The sequence below is a fragment of the Protomyctophum bolini genome (genome assembly GCF_963924005.1).
Source record: "Protomyctophum bolini genome assembly, chromosome: 21".
Lineage (NCBI taxonomy): Eukaryota > Metazoa > Chordata > Actinopteri > Myctophiformes > Myctophidae > Protomyctophum > Protomyctophum bolini.
The window spans coordinates 29,090,441-29,111,209 of record NC_137882.1 but is presented as its reverse complement, the minus strand read 5'-3'; the positions used below and the strand labels follow the sequence as shown (position 1 = coordinate 29,111,209).

Below are 20,769 nucleotides of genomic sequence, written 5' to 3'. Positions count from 1 at the left end.
TGAAGAACCCCACATAAGAGCAATTTATGGGGTTCCTTGAGGTGGAACAGTCCACTTGAGAAATCCTGTCGAATCTCATTCTCGAGATTAGAAGAGCTGAACATCCCTTTTAACGACTGTAGATGTCAGTCTTACGACAACGGGGCAAATATGAGAGGAAGGAGAAATGGTGTCCAAGCAAGACGTCTGCAAATAAATGCCAGCGGAGCACATATGCTTAATCCTGGTTGTAGCTGATGCAGCAAAAGCTCTGCAGATGCCACTTCCTACTTTGGCTACCTGCAGAAGCTGAATTGAAATGCTATTCAAACACCAGATGTGAGTCGGATCAAGAGTGTAGAGCCTGCGAGGTACAGTACCAGGCTGCAGAGGTCAGAGCTGCACTTCTAGAGGTGAGGGCCAAAGCCCCAGATGCAGTCATAAAGATTGAGGCACAAGCTTTGACTGAAGAGGTTGGATCGTACCGCTTCTCAATCTGTACTGAGGTATGGTACGTTATCCTGACCAAAATCCAACGGGTCAGCAAAATGATGCAATCACCATCAATGCAGCTGGATGTTGCAGTTGACCTCCTACCTAAAGAAAGCTACAGAGGAACAGGATTTGCTTCTGCCCAAACATTTTCCAAAGACACCTGCGAGAAAATTAATGTGGACGCTGTACTTAAGCAGAAGAGGCTGAGAATAACAGACAGTTCTCCTATGAATCTCCTGACGAGGAAGTGAGTGATGCACTAAAGAAAATGGAAATGTCCTTTTTCAATGTGATGGTGGATGCTTCTAGTGCAACACTGAAGGAACGATTCAATTCCTTTCTATTTAACTATCAACATTTAATATCAACTAGGGGCAGTGCCCGGGGGGAAAGTGCCTGTGGGAGCCTGGGCAGAGGACTTTTGTGGCGGTTCTGGACAACCTTGGGTCCGGCCGACTCGACACCGGGCAGTGCGGGCACTGCAGTCCCTGTGAGGGTGTGGAACGCATGTGTCGAATTTGAACTAGTAACTAAAGCTGTCAAATAAATGTAGTGGAGTAATATTCTCTGAGAATACTCCACTATGAGATGAAGTGGAGTAGAAGTAAAATTATTGGAAATAATCAAGTAAAATACAAATTCCTCAAAACTGTACTTAAGTGTTAAGTAAATGCTTAGTCACTTTCCACCACTGTCCTTTTGTTAAACTAACTACAGGTACTAAATAAATGGCACCTTTTCAAATAAATGCATACGTTTTTATTGTATTCTACTTGTTTAAGAGTGAAAAAAAAACATTGCACCTTTTCAATGTTGTTGTTGACATTTTCATAAATCTTCAAAACATTTCCCTAGCTGAAAATATTTTCAGATGGAGGTCTGAGAATGTTTGAGAACCACTGCTTTAGAGTTGTCCTTGACAGGAAGTAGCTCGTAACACATTTAGGGTGGATTTTTACACAGTTATTTTTCAAGCTCTTATAATTCAAGCTTTTCGTACAGCTGCAATGTTCAGTTTGACGTAGTTTAATACAATCACATAGGACTTTAATGTTTGGATGAATGGGCTGTCAATGGGATATTGCACCTAGTTACCAGCTTGCTGGCAATGAAATATATATCACATATTTTATAACATTTCTGTAATGATAAAGCACACATAGGACCTGTAGTGTTGAAACCTTTATTAAACCAAGCAAACAAAAACATTATCAATATTTCCCTAACCCAAGTTTACACCTCAATAAAGACACAAAAGTCTGTAGAATATGCATATATAATCAACGAAAAAAAAGCTCTCCTGACGATGGCACCTACCAAATATTTACTATTTAACAATCCAAACACAAATGACAACACATCGTGAACAGCTACACAAACCCAGCAGCTTTTTATGTGTGTTTTAGTCAAGCCTTTTCAGAGCAACATTTCAGTTGTGTTGATATTGTCAGAATATACTTTAGTATGTGTCATTTGATTAGACTCAATGATCATGTATGTGTGTGACTTAAACTAAAGACTTTCCCTCTGTATGAGTCATGTGTCTTTTTAGATATGTTCTAGCAAATCGTTTACTACAAACTATGAGTGCTCTCTAGGTCGTCCTCAGACGAGCCCTCCATCGTCGTTTCCAGTCATCCCGGTTCTCCATACATCTGACCAGTTCGTTGGTACTTTGCGCTCCTGCGTCGTTCTTGAGTACATCCACGTATGTTAGCGTTGGACGTCCTCGTGACCGGTGCCCGTGCGTTGGTTCCCACAGAACTAGTTTACTGGCTGGCAGCTCTTGGTGTCTTTGGCAGTGTCCTGCTAGTCTCATTCTCCTGGCTGCTATTTTCTGGGTCACCCTTGGCATTCCATCATACAGAGTTGTGTTTGTAACACATGTGTGCTTTTAGATAATCCATCAGAGCAAAGCCTTTACCACATACTGTACAACTAAAGGGTCTTTCACCTGTATGAATCCTCATGTGTGTTTTTAGATAACTTGTGCTAACACAGCCTCTACCACAAACTGTACAAGAAAATGGCTTTTCGCCAGTATGAGTCCTCATGTGTATTTTTAGAGCACCTCTGTTAACATAGCCTTTACCACATACTGTACACATAAATGGTTTTTCACCTGTATGATTCCTCATGTGTATTTTTAGACCACCCGGCTGAGCAAAACCTTTACCACAAACTGTACAAGAAAATGGCTTTTCGCCAGTATGAGTCCTCATGTGATATATTAAATTAGACGTGTTAGCAAAGCCTTTACCACATACTGTACACAAACAGGGCTTTTCACCTGTATGAGTCCTCATGTGTGTTTTTAGACGACTTGCGTTAGCACAGCCTTTACCACAAATTGTACAAGAGAAGGGCATTTCGCCTGTATGAGTCATCATGTGTGTTTTTAGACGACTTGTGTTAGCACAGCCTTTACTACAAACTGTACAAGTAAAGGGCTTTTCGCCTGTATGAGTCACCATGTGTGTTTTTAGGCGACTTGTGGTAGCACAGCCTTTACTACAAACTGTACAAGTAAAGGGCTTTTCACCTGTATGAGTCACCATGTGTGTTTTTAGGCGTCTTGCGGTAGCACAGCCTTTACCACAAACTGTACAAGAAAATGGCTTTTCGCCAGTATGAGTCCTCATGTGTATTTTTAGATCCCCTCTGTTAACATAGCCTTTACCACATACTGTACACAAACAGGGCTTTTCACCTGTATGAGTCCTCATGTGTGTTTTTAGACGACTTGCGTTAGCACAGCCTTTACCACAAATTGTACAAGAGAAGGGCATTTCGCCTGTATGAGTCATCATGTGTGTTTTTAGGTGTATTGCGGTAGCACAGTCTTTACTACAAACTGTACAAGTAAAGGGCTTTTCACCTGTATGAGTCACCATGTGTGTTTTTAGACGACTTGCGTTAGCACAGCCTTTACCACAAATTGTACAAGAGAAGGGCATTTCGCCTGTATGAGTCATCATGTGTGTTTTTAGACGACTTGCGTTAGCACAGCCTTTACTACAAACTGTACAAGTAAAGGGCTTTACACCTGTATGAGTCACCATGTGTGTTTTTAGGCGACTTGTGGTAGCAAAGCCTTTACTACAAACTGTACAAGTAAAGGGCTTTTCACCTGTATGAGTCACCATGTGTGTTTTTAGGCGTCTTGCGCTAGCACAGCCTTTACCACAAACTGTACAAGAAAATGGCTTTTCGCCAGTATGAGTCCTCATGTGTATTTTTAGATCCCCTCTGTTAAAATAGCCTTTACCACATACTGTACACAAACAGGGCTTTTCACCTGTATGAGTCCTCATGTGTGTTTTTAGACGACTTGCGTTAGCACAGCCTTTACCACAAATTGTACAAGAGAAGGGCATTTCGCCTGTATGAGTCATCATGTGTGTTTTTAGGTGTATTGCGGTAGCACAGCCTTTACTACAAACTGTACAAGTAAAGGGCTTTTCACCTGTATGAGTCACCATGTGTGTTTTTAGGCGACTTGCGGTAGCACAGCCTTTACTACAAACTGTACAAGTAAAGGGCTTTTCAACTGTATGAGTCACCATGTGTGTTTTTAGGCGACTTGCGGTAGCACAGCCTTTACCACAAACTGTACAAGAAAAGGGTGTTTCGCCTGTATGAGTCACCATGTGTATTTTTAGAGTTGCCTTTCGATTAAACATTTTGTCACACTCTGTACAGCTAAAGCTTTTCTTCCCTGTGTGACTCCTCATGGAGTCAGTTTGCTTCGATGATTTCAGGTCCTGGGACATTTTGCACTGTCCTCCCACACTTTGTGTGTTTTGTGATTTCAGTGTGTTTAAAGCTGACTGACCTTCACTGGTCTTCTCCCACTCATCACTGTCTTCAGTGTCAGATTCAGAACAGTGTGAAGATAGGGGCTGGTCATCACTAGTTGGTTGTGATGGTACCCAGTACTCTATATAAGCTTGTGTTTTTGTGTGTTCAGTTGAGGTGCCGGCTACAGGCTCTGTCTCTCTGTTTTCACCATCATCATCTCCACTTTTCACTGCTAGTAATGTCAACGTTGACCCACCAGCCTCCTCTGGTCTTTGAAGTAGCTCCTCTTGTTCATCTTTAATCTGTGGAGGTTGTGGTTCCTCCTGGACTAGACTGGAGCTCATCTCCTCTTCAGGTGTAACCTCCTCTTTACACCCACCAGCCTCCTCTGGTCTTTGAAGTAGCTCCTCTTGTTCATCTTTAATCTGTGGAGGTTGTGGTTCCTCCTGGACTAGACTGGAGCTCATCTCCTCTTCAGGTGTAACCTCCTCTTTACACCCACCAGCCTCCTCTGGTCTTTGAAGTAGCTCATCTTGTTCCTCTTTAATCTGTGGAGGTTGTGGTTCCTCCTGGACTAGACTGGAGCTCATCTCCTCTTCAGGTGTAACCTCCTCTTTACACCCACCAGCCTCCTCTGGTCTTTGAAGTAGCTCATCTTGTTCCTCTTTAATCTGTGGAGGTTGTGGTTCCTCCTGGAACAGACTGGAGCCCATCTCGTCATCAGGTGTAACCTCCTCTTTACACACAGGGATGTGCAGAACATCTGGGGGGGGAAATACAAAGAGACTCCATAAAATGTTTGAAACTTGTAGTGTCTGGACAAATATCAACAGATTACTCTTTGCGAGACAAGCTGAATGAGAGGTAAATGATAATTGGATTTAATTTAGGGATGAAGAACCCCACATAAGAGCAATTTATGGGGTTCCTTGAGGTGGAACAGTCCACTGGAGACATCCTGTCGAATCTCATTCTCGAGATTAGAAGAGCTGAACATCCCTTTTAACGACTGTAGATGTCAGTCTTACGACAACGGGGCAAATATGAGAGGAAGGAGAAATGGTGTCCAAGCAAGACGCCTGCAAATAAATGCCAGCGGAGCACATATGCTTAATCTGGTTGTAGCTGATGCAGCAAAAGCTCTGCAGATGCCACTTCCTACTTTGGCTACCTGCAGAAGCTGAATTGAAATGCTATTCAAACACCAGATTTGAGTCGGATCAAGAGTGTAGAGCCTGCGAGGTACAGTACCAGGCTGCAGAGGTCAGAGCTGCACTTCTAGAGGTGAGGGCCAAAGCCACAGATGCAGTCATAAAGATTGAGGCACAAGCTTTGACTGAAGAGGTTGGATCGTACCGCTTCTCAATCTGTACTGAGGTATGGTACGTTATCCTGACCAAAATCCAACGGGTCAGCAAAATGATGCAATCACCATCAATGCAGCTGGATGTTGCAGTTGACCTCCTACCTAAAGAAAGCTACAGAGGAACAGGATTTGCTTCTGCCCAAACATTTGCCAAAGACACCTGCGATAAAATTAATGTGGACGCTGTACTTAAGCAGAAGAGGCTGAGAGTAACAGACAGTTCTCCTATGAATCTCCTGACGAGGAAGTGAGTGATGCACTAAAGAAAATGGAAATGTCCTTTTTCAATGTGATGGTGGATGCTTCTAGTGCAACACTGAAGGAATGATTCAATTCCTTTCTATTTAACTATCAACATTTAATATCAACTAGGGGCGGTGCCCGGGGGGCAAGTGCCTGTGGAAGCCTGGGCAGAGGACTTTTGTGGCGGTTCTGGACAACCTTGGGTCCGGCCGACTCGACACCGGGCAGTGCGGGCACTGCAGTCCCTGTGAGGGTGTGGAACGCATGTGTCGAATTTGAACTAGTAACTAAAGCTGTCAAATAAATGTAGTGGAGTAATATTCTCTGAGAATACTCCACTATGAGTTATTATTGGAAATAATCAAGTAAAATACAAATTCCTCAAAACTGTACTTAAGTGTTAAGTAAATGCTTAGTCACTTTCCACCACTGTCCTTTTGTTAAACTAACTACCGGTACTAAATAAATTGCACCTTTTCAAATAAATGCATACGTTTTTATTGTATTCTACTTGTTTAAGAGTGAAAAAAAACATTGCACCTTTTCAATGTTGTTGTTGACATTTTCATAAATCTTCAAAACATTTCCCTAGCTGAAAATATTTTCAGATGGAGGTCTGAGAATGTTTGAGAACCACTGCTTTAGAGTTGTCCTTGACAGGAAGTAGCTCGTAACACATTTAGGGTGGATTTTTACACAGTTATTTTTCAAGCTCTTATAATTAAAGCTTTTCGTACAGCTGCAATGTTCAGTTTGACGTAGTTTAATACAATCACATAGGACTTTAATGTTTGGATGAATGGGCTGTCAATGGGATATTGCACCTAGTTACCAGCTTGCTGGCAATGAAATATATATCACATATTTTATAACATTTCTGTAATGATAAAGCACACATAGGACCTGTAGTGTTGAAACCTTTATTAAACCAAGCAAACAAAAACATTATCAATATTTCCCTAACCCAAGTTTACACCTCAATAAAGACACAAAAGTCTGTAGAATATGCATATATAATCAACGACAAAAAAAGCTCTCCTGACGATGGCACCTACCAAATATTTACTATTTAACAATCCAAACACACATGACAACACATCGTGAACAGCTACACAAACCCGGCAGCTTTTTATGTGTGTTTTAGTCAAGCCTTTTCAGAGCAACATTTAAGTTGTGTTGATATTGTCAGATTATACTTTAGTATGTGTCATTTGATTAGACTCAATGATCATGTATGTGTGTGACTTAAACTAAAGACTTTCCCTCTGTATGAGTCATGTGTCTTTTTAGATATGTTCTAGCAAATCGTTTACTACAAACTATGAGTGCTCATGTGTGATTTTAGATAATCCATCCGAGCAAAGCCTTTACCACATACTGTACAACTAAAGGGTCTTTCACCTGTATGAATCCTCATGTGTGTTTTTAGACCACCCGGCTGAGCAAAACCTTTACCACAAACTGTACACAAACAGGGCTTTTCACCTGTATGAATCATCATGTGTCTTTTTAGATAACTTGTGCTAACACAGCCTCTACCACAAACTGTACACACATAGGGATTTTCACCTGTATGAGTCTGCATGTGTATTTTTAGGTCACTTGAGCTAACACAGCCTTTACCACAAACTGTACAAGAAAAGGGCCTTTCGCCTGTATGATTCCTCATGTGTGTTTTTAGACCACCCGGCTGAGCAAAACCTTTACCACAAACTGTACAAGAAAATGGCTTTTCGCCTGTATGAGTCATCATGTGATATTTTAAATTAGTCGTGTTAGCAAAGCCTTTACCACATACTGTACACAAACAGGGCTTTTTGGCTGTATAAGTCCCCATGTGTGCTTTTAGATGACTTGAGCTAACAGAGCCTTTACCACATACTGTATACATACAGGTTTTGTCACCTGTATGATTCCTCATGTGTGTTTTTAGACCACCCGACTGAGCAAAACCTTTACCACAAACTGTACAAGAAAATGGCTTTTCGCCAGTATGAGTCCTCATGTGTATTTTTAGAGCACCTCTGTTAACATAGCCTTTACCACATACTGCACACATAAATGGTTTTTCACCTGTATGATTCCTCATGTGTATTTTTAGACCACCCGGCTGAGCAAAACCTTTACCACAAACTGTACAATAAAATGGCTTTTCGCCTGTATGAGTCATCATGTGATATATTAAATTAGACGTGTTAGCAAAGCCTTTACCACATACTGTACACAAACAGGGCTTTTCACCTGTATGAGTCCTCATGTGTGTTTTTAGACGACTTGCGTTAGCACAGCCTTTACCACAAATTGTACAAGAGAAGGGCATTTCGCCTGTATGAGTCATCATGTGTGTTTTTAGGTGTAGTGCGGTAGCACAGCCTTTACTACAAACTGTACAAGTAAAGGGCTTTTCACCTGTATGAGTCACCATGTGTGTTTTTAGGCGACTTGCGGTAGCACAGCCTTTACCACAAACTGTACAAGAAAAGGGTGTTTCGCCTGTATGAGTCACCATGTGTATTTTTAGAGTTCCCTTTCGATTAAACAATTTGTCACACTCTGTACAGCTAAAGCTTTTCTTCCCTGTGTGACTCCTCATGGAGTCAGTTTGCTTCGATGATTTCAGGTCCTGGGACATTTTGCACTGTCCTCCCACATTTTGTGTGTTTTGTGATTTCAGTGTGTTTAAAGCTGACTGACCTTCACTGGTCTTCTCCCACTCATCATTGTCTTCAGTGTCAGATTCAGAACAGTGTGAAGAGAGGGGCTGGTCATCACTAGTTGGTTGTGATCGTACCCTGTACTCTATATAAGCTTGTGTTTTTGTGTGTTCAGTTGAGGTGCCGGCTACAGGCTCTGTCAACGTTGACCCACCAGCCTTTTCTGGTCTTTGAAGTAGCCCCTCTTGTTTGTCTTTAATCTGTGGAGGTTGTGGTTCCTCCTGGACCAGACTGGAGCTCATCTTCTCGTCAGGTGTAACCTCCTCTTTATATATCACATATTTGATAACATTTCTGAAATGATAAAGCACACATAGGACCTGTAGTGTTGAAACCTTTATTAAACCAAGCAAAGAAAAACATTATCAATATTTTCCTAACCCAAGTTACACCTCAATAAAGACAAAAGTCTGTAGAATATGCATAAATACTCAACGACAAAAATAACTCTCCTGACGATGGCATCTACCAAATATGTACTTATATATTTAACAATCCAAACACACATGACAACACAACGTGTTATATGTGTGTTTTAGTCAAGCCTTTTCAGAGCAACATTTCAGTTGTGTTGATATTGTCAGATTATACTTTAGTATGTGTCATTTGATTAGACTGAATGAGCATGTATGTGTGTGACTTAAACAAATCGTTTACTACAAACTATGAGTGCTCATGTGTGATTTTAGAGAATCCATCCGAGCAAAGCCTTTACCACAAACAGTACAAGAGAAGGGCTTTTCGCCTGTATGAGTCACCATGTGTGTTTTTAGGCGACTTGCGGTAGCACAGCCTTTACCACAAACTGTACAAGAAAAGGGCATTTCGCCTGTATGAGTCACCATGTGTGTTTTTAGATGACTTGAGTTAACACAGCCTTTACCACATACTGTACAAGAAAGGGGCTTTTCGCCTGTATGAGACCGTATGTGTGTTTTTAGATGACTTGAGCTAACACAGCCTTTACCACATATTGTACAAGAAAATGGCTTTTCACCTGTATGAGTCCTCATGTGTATTTTTAGATCACTTGTGCTAGCACAGCCTCTATCACAAACTGTACACATAAAGGGCTTTTCACCTGTATGAGTCATCATGTGTCTTTTTAGATAACTTGAGCTAACACAGCCTTTACCACATACTGTACAAGAAAATGGCTTTTCGGCTGTATGAGTCCTCATGTGTGATTTTAGATGACTTGAGCTAACAGAGCCTTTACCACATACTGTACACATAAAGGGTTTTTCACCTGTATGATTCCTCATGTGTATTTTTAGGTCACTTGAGCTAACACAGCCTTTACCACATACTGTACAAGAAAAGGGCCTTTCGCCTGTATGATTCCTCATGTGTGTTTTTAGACCACCCGTCTGAGCAAAACCTTTACCACAGACTGTACAAGAAAATGGCTTTTCGCCAGTATGAGTCCTCATGTGTCTTTTTAGTTCACCTGTGGAAACACAGCCTTTACCACATACTGTACACAAACAGGGCTTTTCGCCAGTATGAGTCCTCATGTGTATTTTTAGTTGACTTGCGCTAGCACAGCCTTTATCACATACTGTACACGAAAAGGGCATTTCACCTGTAGGCCTATGAGTGCTCATATGTGATTTTAGACAATCCATCCGAGCAAAGCCTCTACCACAAACAGTACAAGAAAAGGGCTTTTCGTCTGTATGAGTCAACATGTGTGTTTTTAGGCGACTTGCGGTAGCACAGCCTTTACCACAAACTGTACAAGAATAGGGCGTTTCGCCAGTATGAGTCATCATGTGGTGTTTTAGAGTTCCCTTTCGAGTAAACATTTTGTCACACTCTGTACAGCTAAAGCTTTTCTTCCCTGTGTGACTCCTCATGGAGTCCGTTTGTTTTGATGATTTCAGGTCCTGGGACAGTTTGAGCTGTCCTCCCACATTTTGTGTGTTTTGTAATTTTAGTGTCTTTAAAGCTGACTGACCTTCACTGGTCTGAGTGGTCTCCCACTCATCACTGTCTTCAGTGTCAGATTCAGAACAGTGTGAAGAGAGGAGCTGGTCATCACTAGTTGGTTGTGATCGTACCCAGTAGTCTATATAAGCTTGTGTTTTCATGTGTTCAGTTGAGGTGCCGGCTACAGGCTCCGTCTCTCTGTTTTCATCATCATTATCATCATCATCTTCACTTTTCACTAAATAAGCTTGGGTTTTCATTTGTTGAGTTGAGGTGCCGGCTACAGGCTCTGTCTCTCTTTTTTCTTCATCATCATCATCATTATCATCTTCACTTTTCACTGCTAGTAATGTCAACGTTGACCCACCAGCCTCTTCTGGTCTTTGAAGCTTTAGCTCCTCTTGTTCCTCTTTAATCTGTGGAGGTTGTGGCTCCTCCTGGACCAGAATGGCGCTCATCTCCTCGTCAGGTGTAACCTCCTCTTTACACACATGGATGTGCAGAAAATCTGGGGATAAATACAAAGAGACTCTATAATATTATAAGGTTTGAATCTTGTACCTCAGTGCAGAGTAATGCCTGGAAAAGTTTATCAACAGATTACTCTATGCGAGACGAGCTGAATGAGAGACAGTCCTTAAATATGTAATGAGTTGTAAATGTCAGCAGGTTAGTTAATACTAATGCTGGGCCGTTATCAGCGTTAACACGAGACTCTTATCGCGCGATGAAAAATGTATCGCCGTTAATCTATTCTCAAAATTGGGTCTGGGAGCTGGGTATAGAGTGGGAGCTGGGTCTGCATAGCGGCCAGGAGTCGGCCGTGTGTGTGTGTGTGTGCGTTAGGGGTGCAACGGTTCAGTTAGACCACGGTTCGGTTCGAACCTCGGTATGGGGGCCACGGTTTCGGTTCGGTTTCGGTACAGTAAAAAAAAATACCCCCTTGTGAAGTGATCCCCAGGAACGCGCCCTACTGTACCCTCTACTGTACTGTACTGTACTGTACTAGTGTCACTGTACTGGCACACACGAAATCATCATATATACAGTTAATAATCTGCGTGTGTGTTAGGTTGTGCACAGGTGGTGAAAAACAACCACGCTGTTTTCATGCTCATACCCAGCCAGCCAGCCAGGCAGTGGCTTGCACCACTCAAAAAAGTTTATTTATAGCATTTTCTTTTCTTCTCTTTTTAGCATATATTATTTTATTAGGCATTTCTGCCTTTTCATTATTTTGAACTTGAAAGGGGGAAAAATACCTTATATTGCTATTTTAATGTGCCTCATCATTATTTTCAAGGCGAAATAAATGCACCTATGCGCTCACACGGGGCATTAAGCACATGCAGGAAAGAGGAGAGGAGAGTGCCTCCTGGGAGGGGAGTCATTCACAGTGAATGCGTCGTGTCTCAGAAAAATAGCCTACAAAAGTTTACAATAAGTCTACATGAGGATTTAAGGATATTATGCTTATATTATTAGAAGAAGGGCTTCTATCTACAGTCATGGATTGGACATGGGAGTATTTTGTTGGTACTTTTCTGACGGAATGAATGTCCTGCTGCGGGTTGTTTATGCTCTCACTCTCCCTCTTAATTAGCACTCAAACAGCGAGTGCAGATGCAGAATCAGATCTGAACAAACTTACAACGACCGTGCTTAGAAGCCTGTTGGCGCGAGGTTACTCCGCTGTGTGTGTCTCTGTGTATGACGATCAATAATTATTCCAAGAACGACGTTTAAAGACGAGTGCTGGATTCTCCTCATCATGCCGTCTCTCTCTCTGTGTGTGTGTGTGTGTGTGCCGTCTCTCTCTCTCTGTGTGTGTGTGTGTGTGTGTGTAGGGGGTGGGCCGACAGAGTGCTACCCTTCTGTGACCGAAAGAGTGCTAGACTTCTTAGTAGGACGGTGTGTGACCGATAGAGTGCTAGACTTCTAAGTAGGCCAGTGTGTGACCGAGAAATACATTCTTCGCAGCTGTAATAAATGAATGAATGCAAACCGAAATAGCGCGGTTCATTAGAGCGCATTGAACCGTGTATGTGGAACCGAACGGTTCGGTTTTCGGTTGAAAACCGTTGCACCCCTAGTGTGCGTGTGTGTGTGAGGAGGTGTAGCACTGCAACGTCTGCACGGAGTCCACTCTGTGAGAGGGACGGTAAACAGCAAGTCAGCAACACGTTAAAGTTCCACAACTTTTCTTACTAGAAAAAAGAGGCAGCGATGTAGCCATGAGTCCATATCTATAAGTGCTGGGACATTAAAATTGCGCTGAATACTGTTATCCATGATGGAAGCAGTCTGCTGCCTCCTGCTAGCCTAGCTTTTGTGCTAGTGCTATCCATTCAGATTCACAACCTCAACAAACCGCTTTGACCAAGGTTGCCACATTTCGTGACTGAGAGAGAAACAAGCAACCAGGTTTATGAAAATGTTAACAGGCCAGATCAAGTCAGAAAATCTGAAAAAGTCAGAACAAGTCTAAAATAAGCAACTATAGTGGTGACTGTCAAACATCATTGTCCAATGTTGTTTTAGAGTAGTGTTCTCAAGCATTTATGTCAAGGACCACCAATGTGTTAAAGAAACTTTACAGATAGACAAGTCCAAAGTAGCTTATAAATGACTAGACTTGGCAACACTGAACAGTTCTACAAACTCACAAATATATAAGGTATTAATAGGCTAGTTGTATCCATAATTAGGGCTCCTGGTCTAAACCTGTTCACAAGGTCTTACTTCTGGTCATTATTTAGGTAGCACACACATATTTGCAATGCCTTCGGCAGAGTTAAAATGAGCCATTTTAATCTAGATTAATCTAGATTAACTCCAGGATTGCAGTGAGATTAATCTAGATTAAAAAATATTCTAGTTAATACTGAAGTAAAATTAACTGAACAGCTTCAGTGAACCCATTAATCATTTAACTAATACATTTTATTTCATGGTACAGTTAGGTAAATGCATCGATGTAGTCATCGCATTGTTGATGCTTAAAAGGTGATATAGACAGGTTTTAAATATATATAGAGTTTTGGCCTTTTTTCCCTCTAGCATCCCCTGTATGATGCTGTTTTCCTGCAGGCAGACACTACCGTTGGCTGCCTCTGGGATGTTTTGAGTTCTAGGTGTTTATATCTCGGGGTGTGAGGGGGAGGAGGGGTTAGTGGGGGGGGTGAGGCGGAGTTTTAGCCAATCACAGCGAGGGTGTCTTAAAACTTCAAAGCCCCAGTCCCCCCCACCGCGGGGAGGGTCTGCCTCATCCCAGTGCCCAGCAGACCAGGCAGAGGAGGAGAGTCATCCGAGTCATTCCGAGACAAGAGAACGTCGGGTGATCGGACCCCAACCACATCTCCTGGTTACATCAATATCGTTCATGTGAAGTGTTTTGTATGTGGTTATTTGTTGAAATGGTGGAAGTCGCTATAGCGAATCAACAGTTACCACCACCAGAGGACCTTCGCTCCGTCGGCGCGGCTCTCTGGAGCTTGCCTGGCGGGTTGAAGCGTGGATTCTACAGTGGTCGCGGTCGTGGTCAATGATGACGGATCATCATCATGGCGAATCAGCGATTTTGATCATTACAATGAACAACCGTGGACAAAGTAGTTCACATGAACGATGCTGTGGTGGCTGGGGCATTTGAGGGGCAATATATATTTTATATGCACCGCCAGCGATTACAAATAAAAGAGAATTAATATGTTGACAGCAGAGTGAGCCTCTGCCTCCGCCGCCACTTCCTCATTGCGAGAATTGCGACCACGCCATGGGACTCGTGTGATATTGCGCTTATGGTACAGTTACCCGTAAAAAAAGCGTGCCAACAAATGTTTTCATTGTAACTAAGATGTACGATAGAAATTCATAATTTTTAATGCCATATTTAGCCATACGAGCACAAATATACATTGCGTCCCTACCCTACCAGGAGCAACAACAACCCCATAGCCTGAAGTGACCTGGCTCAGCCAGAATTACGGGGGGAGGGGGTGGAGCTAGATTTTTATTGTTTGGAAACACTCACTCACTTCTGTGTACAAACACTGGAAACTTGTCTATATCACCTTTAAATTGATAATCAATTCATTATTTTTTTTCATTTGTTTAACCCATATTATTTTTGCTCTGTGTGTGTGTATACAGAATTCAAACTGTAGGATTCGGACAGAATGAACAACCTATCTGTAGATGAGTGTTCCTTTGATGTACGTTCTCTGCGCTCTCAGCGGTGTCCCACTAATTGACTGGCTGAAGTTGAACTGTGTCAGAGAAAAAGACAGAAGCGCGCAAACTTTATCCCCCCACCCCTCGTGCTGACAGTGACTGTCCCGTTTCTGGTTTAGCTTTACGCGTGGGACACATGAATCTCTCCGTCCCCGGTCAGTGCGGGTTGTTGATGTTTATTTACTGCATGGCTCAGAAAAGATCGAGTTGTTGTTCGGAGGAGGAGAAGGAAGACATGTTGTTCATGTCGTGAATGTGGAAGGTAATAGCGGATTGTATCCTGACGATGTGCCAACTGCTGCTGGCTGCTATAATCTTAATTATACCTATGACCTATGTCTTCAATTGTGTTCTGAAGGTCGGGCTGCTGTACTGTGTTGCCATTCATACATGCGCTGTGTGTTGCCTACCTTTCTAATGGGTTTCTTTGCCATATTGGAGAGGCCACTGTGTTCGCTCCGTTTGACAAGCTCTGTATAAGAGCATGCATGCAGTCGGCGCACACCCCCAGCCGCCCCCTGTTAAAGTTTTCTCCCCTCCCCCGTCATAAAACGACACATCAACTCAACTTTGAAAAGTCAACTAGGAAAAATCTCAACTCGTTAATGCCCTACTTTACACCCTCTGTACCGGCCCACTTTTACAAGAAATAAAGAGAGTGCTTGAAACTTACTGGGATCCAGGTGGTCTTCAGGTTCCTGTTTAATGGGCTGTTCTCCTGGCTGGAGAACTGATCTTCACCTGCCGACTGGACTCCACACACTGGTCTGGAATGAAGGAATACAATGAATACTTTAATGCTAAGGACTTTGGTGAATTGAGTATATGAAGACAAGGCAATAGCCACTGGGGCCCCGAACCTGTCCCCTAGTTGGGCCACTACTTGCGGGTGAAGGGACCAGTCCATGTACTGGACAGCAGGTCCACTCCTGCGTTCAGGAGCCCTGGGACGTGGCATGCCTTGATCGAGAGGTGCTCGCACCTCAACACTAGTTGCTTTGCCAGAGCATTCAGGGTTAGGTACCTTAGTCCGCTCTGCTTGTTTATCGTCGTTGTGTTGTCCGATCTTACAAGAATGTGGCAACCTTTGACGTTACGTTCGAAGTGGTGTAGCGCCAGAAACACCGCCAGCTATTCCAAGTAGTTGATGTGGAAATACCCGTGACTCTGGTCCCACGCTCTGCTGGCTGCCATGCCCTGAAGCGTGGCGCCCCAGCCTGACAGACTGGCGTCTGTTGTGAGGACTTTCCTGGAGAGGACTCTCCCCGTGGGGACTGCTTCCGTTACGAGTGTCGTGGGACCCCAACCACTGGAGTGTGTCGACACCCCTGTGTGACTAGGACTTTGCGTTGTGATTGAGTACCTGGGACCCCTAGGGACGTCATCCACATCTGGAAGGGTCTCATGTGGAGTCTGGCCAGGCGAGCTAGAGCAATGGCTGAGGCCATGAGACCAGCCATGCGTTGACACACTTTGAACTGAATCCTGCGCCCCACTCTAAATTGGGAAATGCACCGCTTGAACGTGGTCACCCTGTCTTGACTGTGGAGGATCTGGAGTCCAGAGTGATGCCTATGTAGGTTATCGTCTGGGTTGGGACCAGGATTCTCTTTTTATAGTTTAGACTAGAGCGAAGCCCAGGGAGGACAAGAGGTCCACTACTTGTGTTGTGTGGAGCGTTGCCTCCGCTGGTGATGCTGCACATACCAAGCAGTCGTCTAAAAACGTTGCTATGCGGACCCCCCGTGAGTGTAGGGGGTCGATAGCTGCGTCTGTGCATTTCCCCCACTCTTTGTGACCAGGAAGTAACGGCTGTAAAATCTGTTGAGACTCTGGCACGAGGGGACCTCTCTGACAGCATACGTTTCTATGAGGTTTCTACGTTTCTATTTAAATTCTGCCCGTAGAATATCCGCTGCCCGTCCTGTCGCCTGAGTAAAAATTACGTGTTGTGACATTGGCGGTCGTGGTGCTCAGTACCCATGCTGAAGCTCCACACTGCTTCCACTGCCGAAAACATCGAGCCAGCGGGCCGGTTACTTGTGACGAGCTTGTTGGCTGGCAACTAAACGGTCTTGCTGCCTCTGTGTGAGGCAGCCTTCCCCACAATTCGCTGCCATGCATGGTGCAATGGCACGCCATGGTGGTGGGGAGAAAATTTGGCCGTGACGTTGCCAGCCTGTGGCGAGGAGAACCCCCGCCACGTTGCCAACTTGGCAACAAGTTGGCTCATATGGGTTTGGGATTGTTGTTTTTTGTTTTGTGTTTTTTCTTTTATTTAGCTTGCACATTGAAAAGGAACATCACATTTATTGCAGCACAAACATAGCCTGGTTAATAAACCAGACCGAATCAGCCGTTGGCACAAAATAAAATTGCCTGCCGGCGGATTACGGTCTGGAGAGGCTCAATTGTACGCCCATTTCCTACACCAGAGAAATGGGGCGGCCAATCGGGACACGGTATGCAATATGGGCGGGCTTTGGTACAGTGACTTTCAATGCTTGAGACCTTTGACTGACGGTAGCTCTGACCAATTGCGTCAAAGAGAAAATGTTTCAACCCGCCCCCCCTGGAAATTAAATCCAAGCTGAGCCTCCCCAGACTAATATCCCGCGGTCCGTGCGATATTAGTCTGGTTTATTAACCAGGCTAGCACAAACTGAATTGCACACATTTTGCATTTCGTTTACACACATCACTGGAGGGAATGTTCGTTTTGGTGCACGCGCTCTCTGCCACTATACTGAGGCAGTACGGGTAGGATGACGAAGACCCTGCAGTTGTGGCAGGGTCGACCATAAATGCAGGGGTTCTAATGTTTGGCGCCGCCTAGATTTGAACCCATGCCCTGATGTGCCACTGCCACTCCCGGGTTGAAGCAGGCTCAAGCGCCTCGCCTGGTGCCCTCGGGGAGTCGTACTGGTCGTAACATGGGGCCAACGTGTTAGCTGGTTGACAGCTGCACGAGGCATACAACGACCGTATGAGACAAGCGGCATGAAACCACAGCCGTGCTGGGGCTATAATCATGGGCTTTGAAAACAGCCTATTATAAAATGCTAACTAGCTAAGGGTGTATCGGTCACCCAAAGAGGTTCTTATGCCCGACCTCGACAAATATTAGCATTGATTCTGATAACCCTAACATCAAGTCACATACCTTGAATGTTGAGGGAGGTGGGCTGTTGTTGTGGTGTAGGCTGCATGCCTGACCACGACCGGCGTTATCCTTAGCCATTACACGCTAGCATAAGGAGGTTTCAAACTCTGATTTCTTAAAAGTCTTAAAAGTCACGAAAATGACTCTTTAGAGAGCCTTGAACTTGCTCGTTGAACAGGAAGTGATAACCTTCCATTCCATAGCTTCAGTCCGGGCCGTCATTTGCCAATGTAAACATTAGTTTTCTACTTGCGAGGTTGGATTAATGTTTTATTAAGCTCAACATCGTCCTCTAATAAGCTAAAAGCAATTGGCTTTGATAGCACATCGGTGAGCTGGAAGCAATCCTACCTGGAGGGGAGAACCCATTTCGACCTATGCAGGGATATCTAGCTCCGTTTGGAATCTCGATATCTAACGCCAGGGCTCCACTGGGCGCGTTTGGGCGCGTTGCGTCTCCGACGCGTGCGTCAAAAAACGAACCGGTTCAATTTTAATGGTGACGCACGCACGCGGCACGCACGCACAACGCGGGCAGTGGAGCCACCCTTCATTGATTAAAAAGGGAACATTCTGTGACGGTGACGCTGACGCGACGCAGACGCGCCCAGTGGAGCCCTGGCTTTAGCTGCAACGCTTTAGCTCAGAGATGATGTTCCATCCCGTGATATCCCTGCACACACAGTGCAACTGGGTCGCGCCTGTCCACAAACAGTGGATTAAACCCTTTTTGCAGTATTGTTTCCAAAAAGTAGACAGAACCGAGACACAGATGATAAACTTAACGCTGGCAAGTGCACATTTAAGTCAGGGCTTAAACAACTGCTTAAATCAGTCTTAAATAAAAAAAAATGTGTTCAGTCAACCCCCGTTCGCATGCGCAGTACTGCTTCCGTGAGATTGCATTGGGAAAAACCAGGGAAACATGGTTAGTTACTAATGTTACTATGTTTACCCAGGGTGGCTGACAAACAACCGCTTTGTAATGTTACATGCCATAGTTTATCAACTGTATCTTGGTTCTGATACTTTTAGTTTTTGGAAACGATCCACTTGTTTGTGGACGGCTCGACCCCATTTCGACCTGTGCAGGGATATCACGGGACGGAACCTCATCTCGGAGCTAAAAGGGTAGCAGCATAGATATTGAGGTTCCAACCGGAGCTAAGGGATATCCTGACAGTTTACAGTCAGACCGATATGGCATAATAGGCTAGACTTCATGTGAACACAAAATGTTGTGCGATTCATGCGTTCAGGAGCCCTGGGACGTACGTGACATGCCACTGTTGTGCGAAATTGTAACACATAAAGGCTATACCTGCAGTCAGTGTAGATCAATGTCCATAATCCATATTAAAACCAATGTCCAGCAGTTTGTGAGACGTTTTTCACCGATAGCCTATACTAGGTATGACTTATAGTTATAGAGTTATATCGGTTATACGGCGATGACCACGATGCGTTATAACAATGGACGCTGGACGGTTATATAAATAAGTTTATGCCAGGCAGTTAGTACTTCCGGGGCATTACGCATTACACGATCCAGGTTAAACCGTTGCCTTCTTAGTGGCTTTTGCCCCCTGGTGGAAGAAGTGTGTAAGTGAAGATGGAGCCTCCTGTAGTTGTGGAAAGACAGTCTGTCCTGAGTGTCCTCCCTCACTGCGAGTTGTGTTTGATCTGAACTGAATTGGAATTTGTTGTCTATATTCGTAATTAACGATTACTAACTAATTCGTACTAACATAAGCAGTACTAACATAATTATGTCGTCTATAATCGTTTATAAACGATTGGGTGACTGACTGACCGTCATCTGGCCTCTAATTATCTTAAGATGTTTATCATACCGTCTGTAATTTAACTATATATATATATATATATATATATATATATATATATATATATATATATATGATAATTATCTTCATATTTATGTTCCACCATGCACATTTCACTCCTTGTTTCACTCCTTGTACCTTTATGAGACACAAATAAATCAATGTTGATAGTCATGCAGATGCTATAGGCTACTGCCAAATCTGACATTTGAAACAGTTCAAGGCACCATGATAACAAGTAGTATTAAACACGAGGTTCCTTTGTTACCCAGTGTAGTGATAGATTTATATTCAGTAGTAACAGAGACAATTAGGTTTCATTGCTATCCATAGTGATAGATTTATGTAAGTAGTAGAAACCATAGTGATATATTTATAAGCAGTAGTAGCCTACTGGTTTCACACTTTTATCAAGCCTCTGATTCATTGAAAAGGGTGGACCCTATTTTAAACAAGTGTAGGCTAATGCTTTATGGTGTCCACAATTAACAGTTCTAGTATTGAATTGTGCTTGAAATGTAGGCTACCTATTCTGCATAGGGTCTACTGTTAAGTACTTCATTCAATCAAAGATGGTTCAGGAGATGTACACAACTACACACTCATCACAAAAGTATTCCATCAATAAGCTACTGTACACCTTTTCCGTAATTTCCTAACCGTGAATATCATTTCTGCATAGAATTGTATATTTGTACGTCTTGATGAATTGAAAATGGAGTAGGCCTGCCGCCTACCCTTATGTAAAGAAGTTGTAGTGCTATTTTCTGGTTTCATCCTAGTAGCAGTAGCCTAGGCTATACTATCCTTGAACTGTACCCATTCTGCAAACAAATGTCAATCAATCAATCAATCAATCAATTACTTGATATTATCTCACATCATCATGGAAAGGCCTTTTTATTTACACATTTCAACAACATGGCCATTCAATGTGTTTTACGCTAAACATCAAACAAAGCTAAATGTAGTAGTGCATAGACTCCACTACACTACCCA

The 20,769-nt window shown here is 43.4% G+C and overlaps 1 protein-coding gene across 1 annotated transcript; it reads right to left on the bottom strand.

Annotated features, from left to right (window-relative positions):
• Positions 1-825: 825 nt before the first annotated feature.
• On the bottom strand, positions 826-19,400 carry LOC308336469 (uncharacterized protein; the record flags this gene model as incomplete). The annotated part of the gene is made up of 5 exons (XM_080793834.1): positions 19,248-19,400; positions 15,437-15,530; positions 10,898-11,038; positions 4,733-5,038; positions 826-962 (listed from the first exon to the last, which is right to left on the bottom strand). The coding sequence occupies exons 3-5, from the start codon at positions 10,986-10,988 to the stop codon at positions 826-828; spliced, it is 534 nt and encodes a 177-aa protein (XP_080649960.1). The 5' UTR covers positions 10,989-11,038; positions 15,437-15,530; positions 19,248-19,400.
• Positions 19,401-20,769: the final 1,369 nt, after the last annotated feature.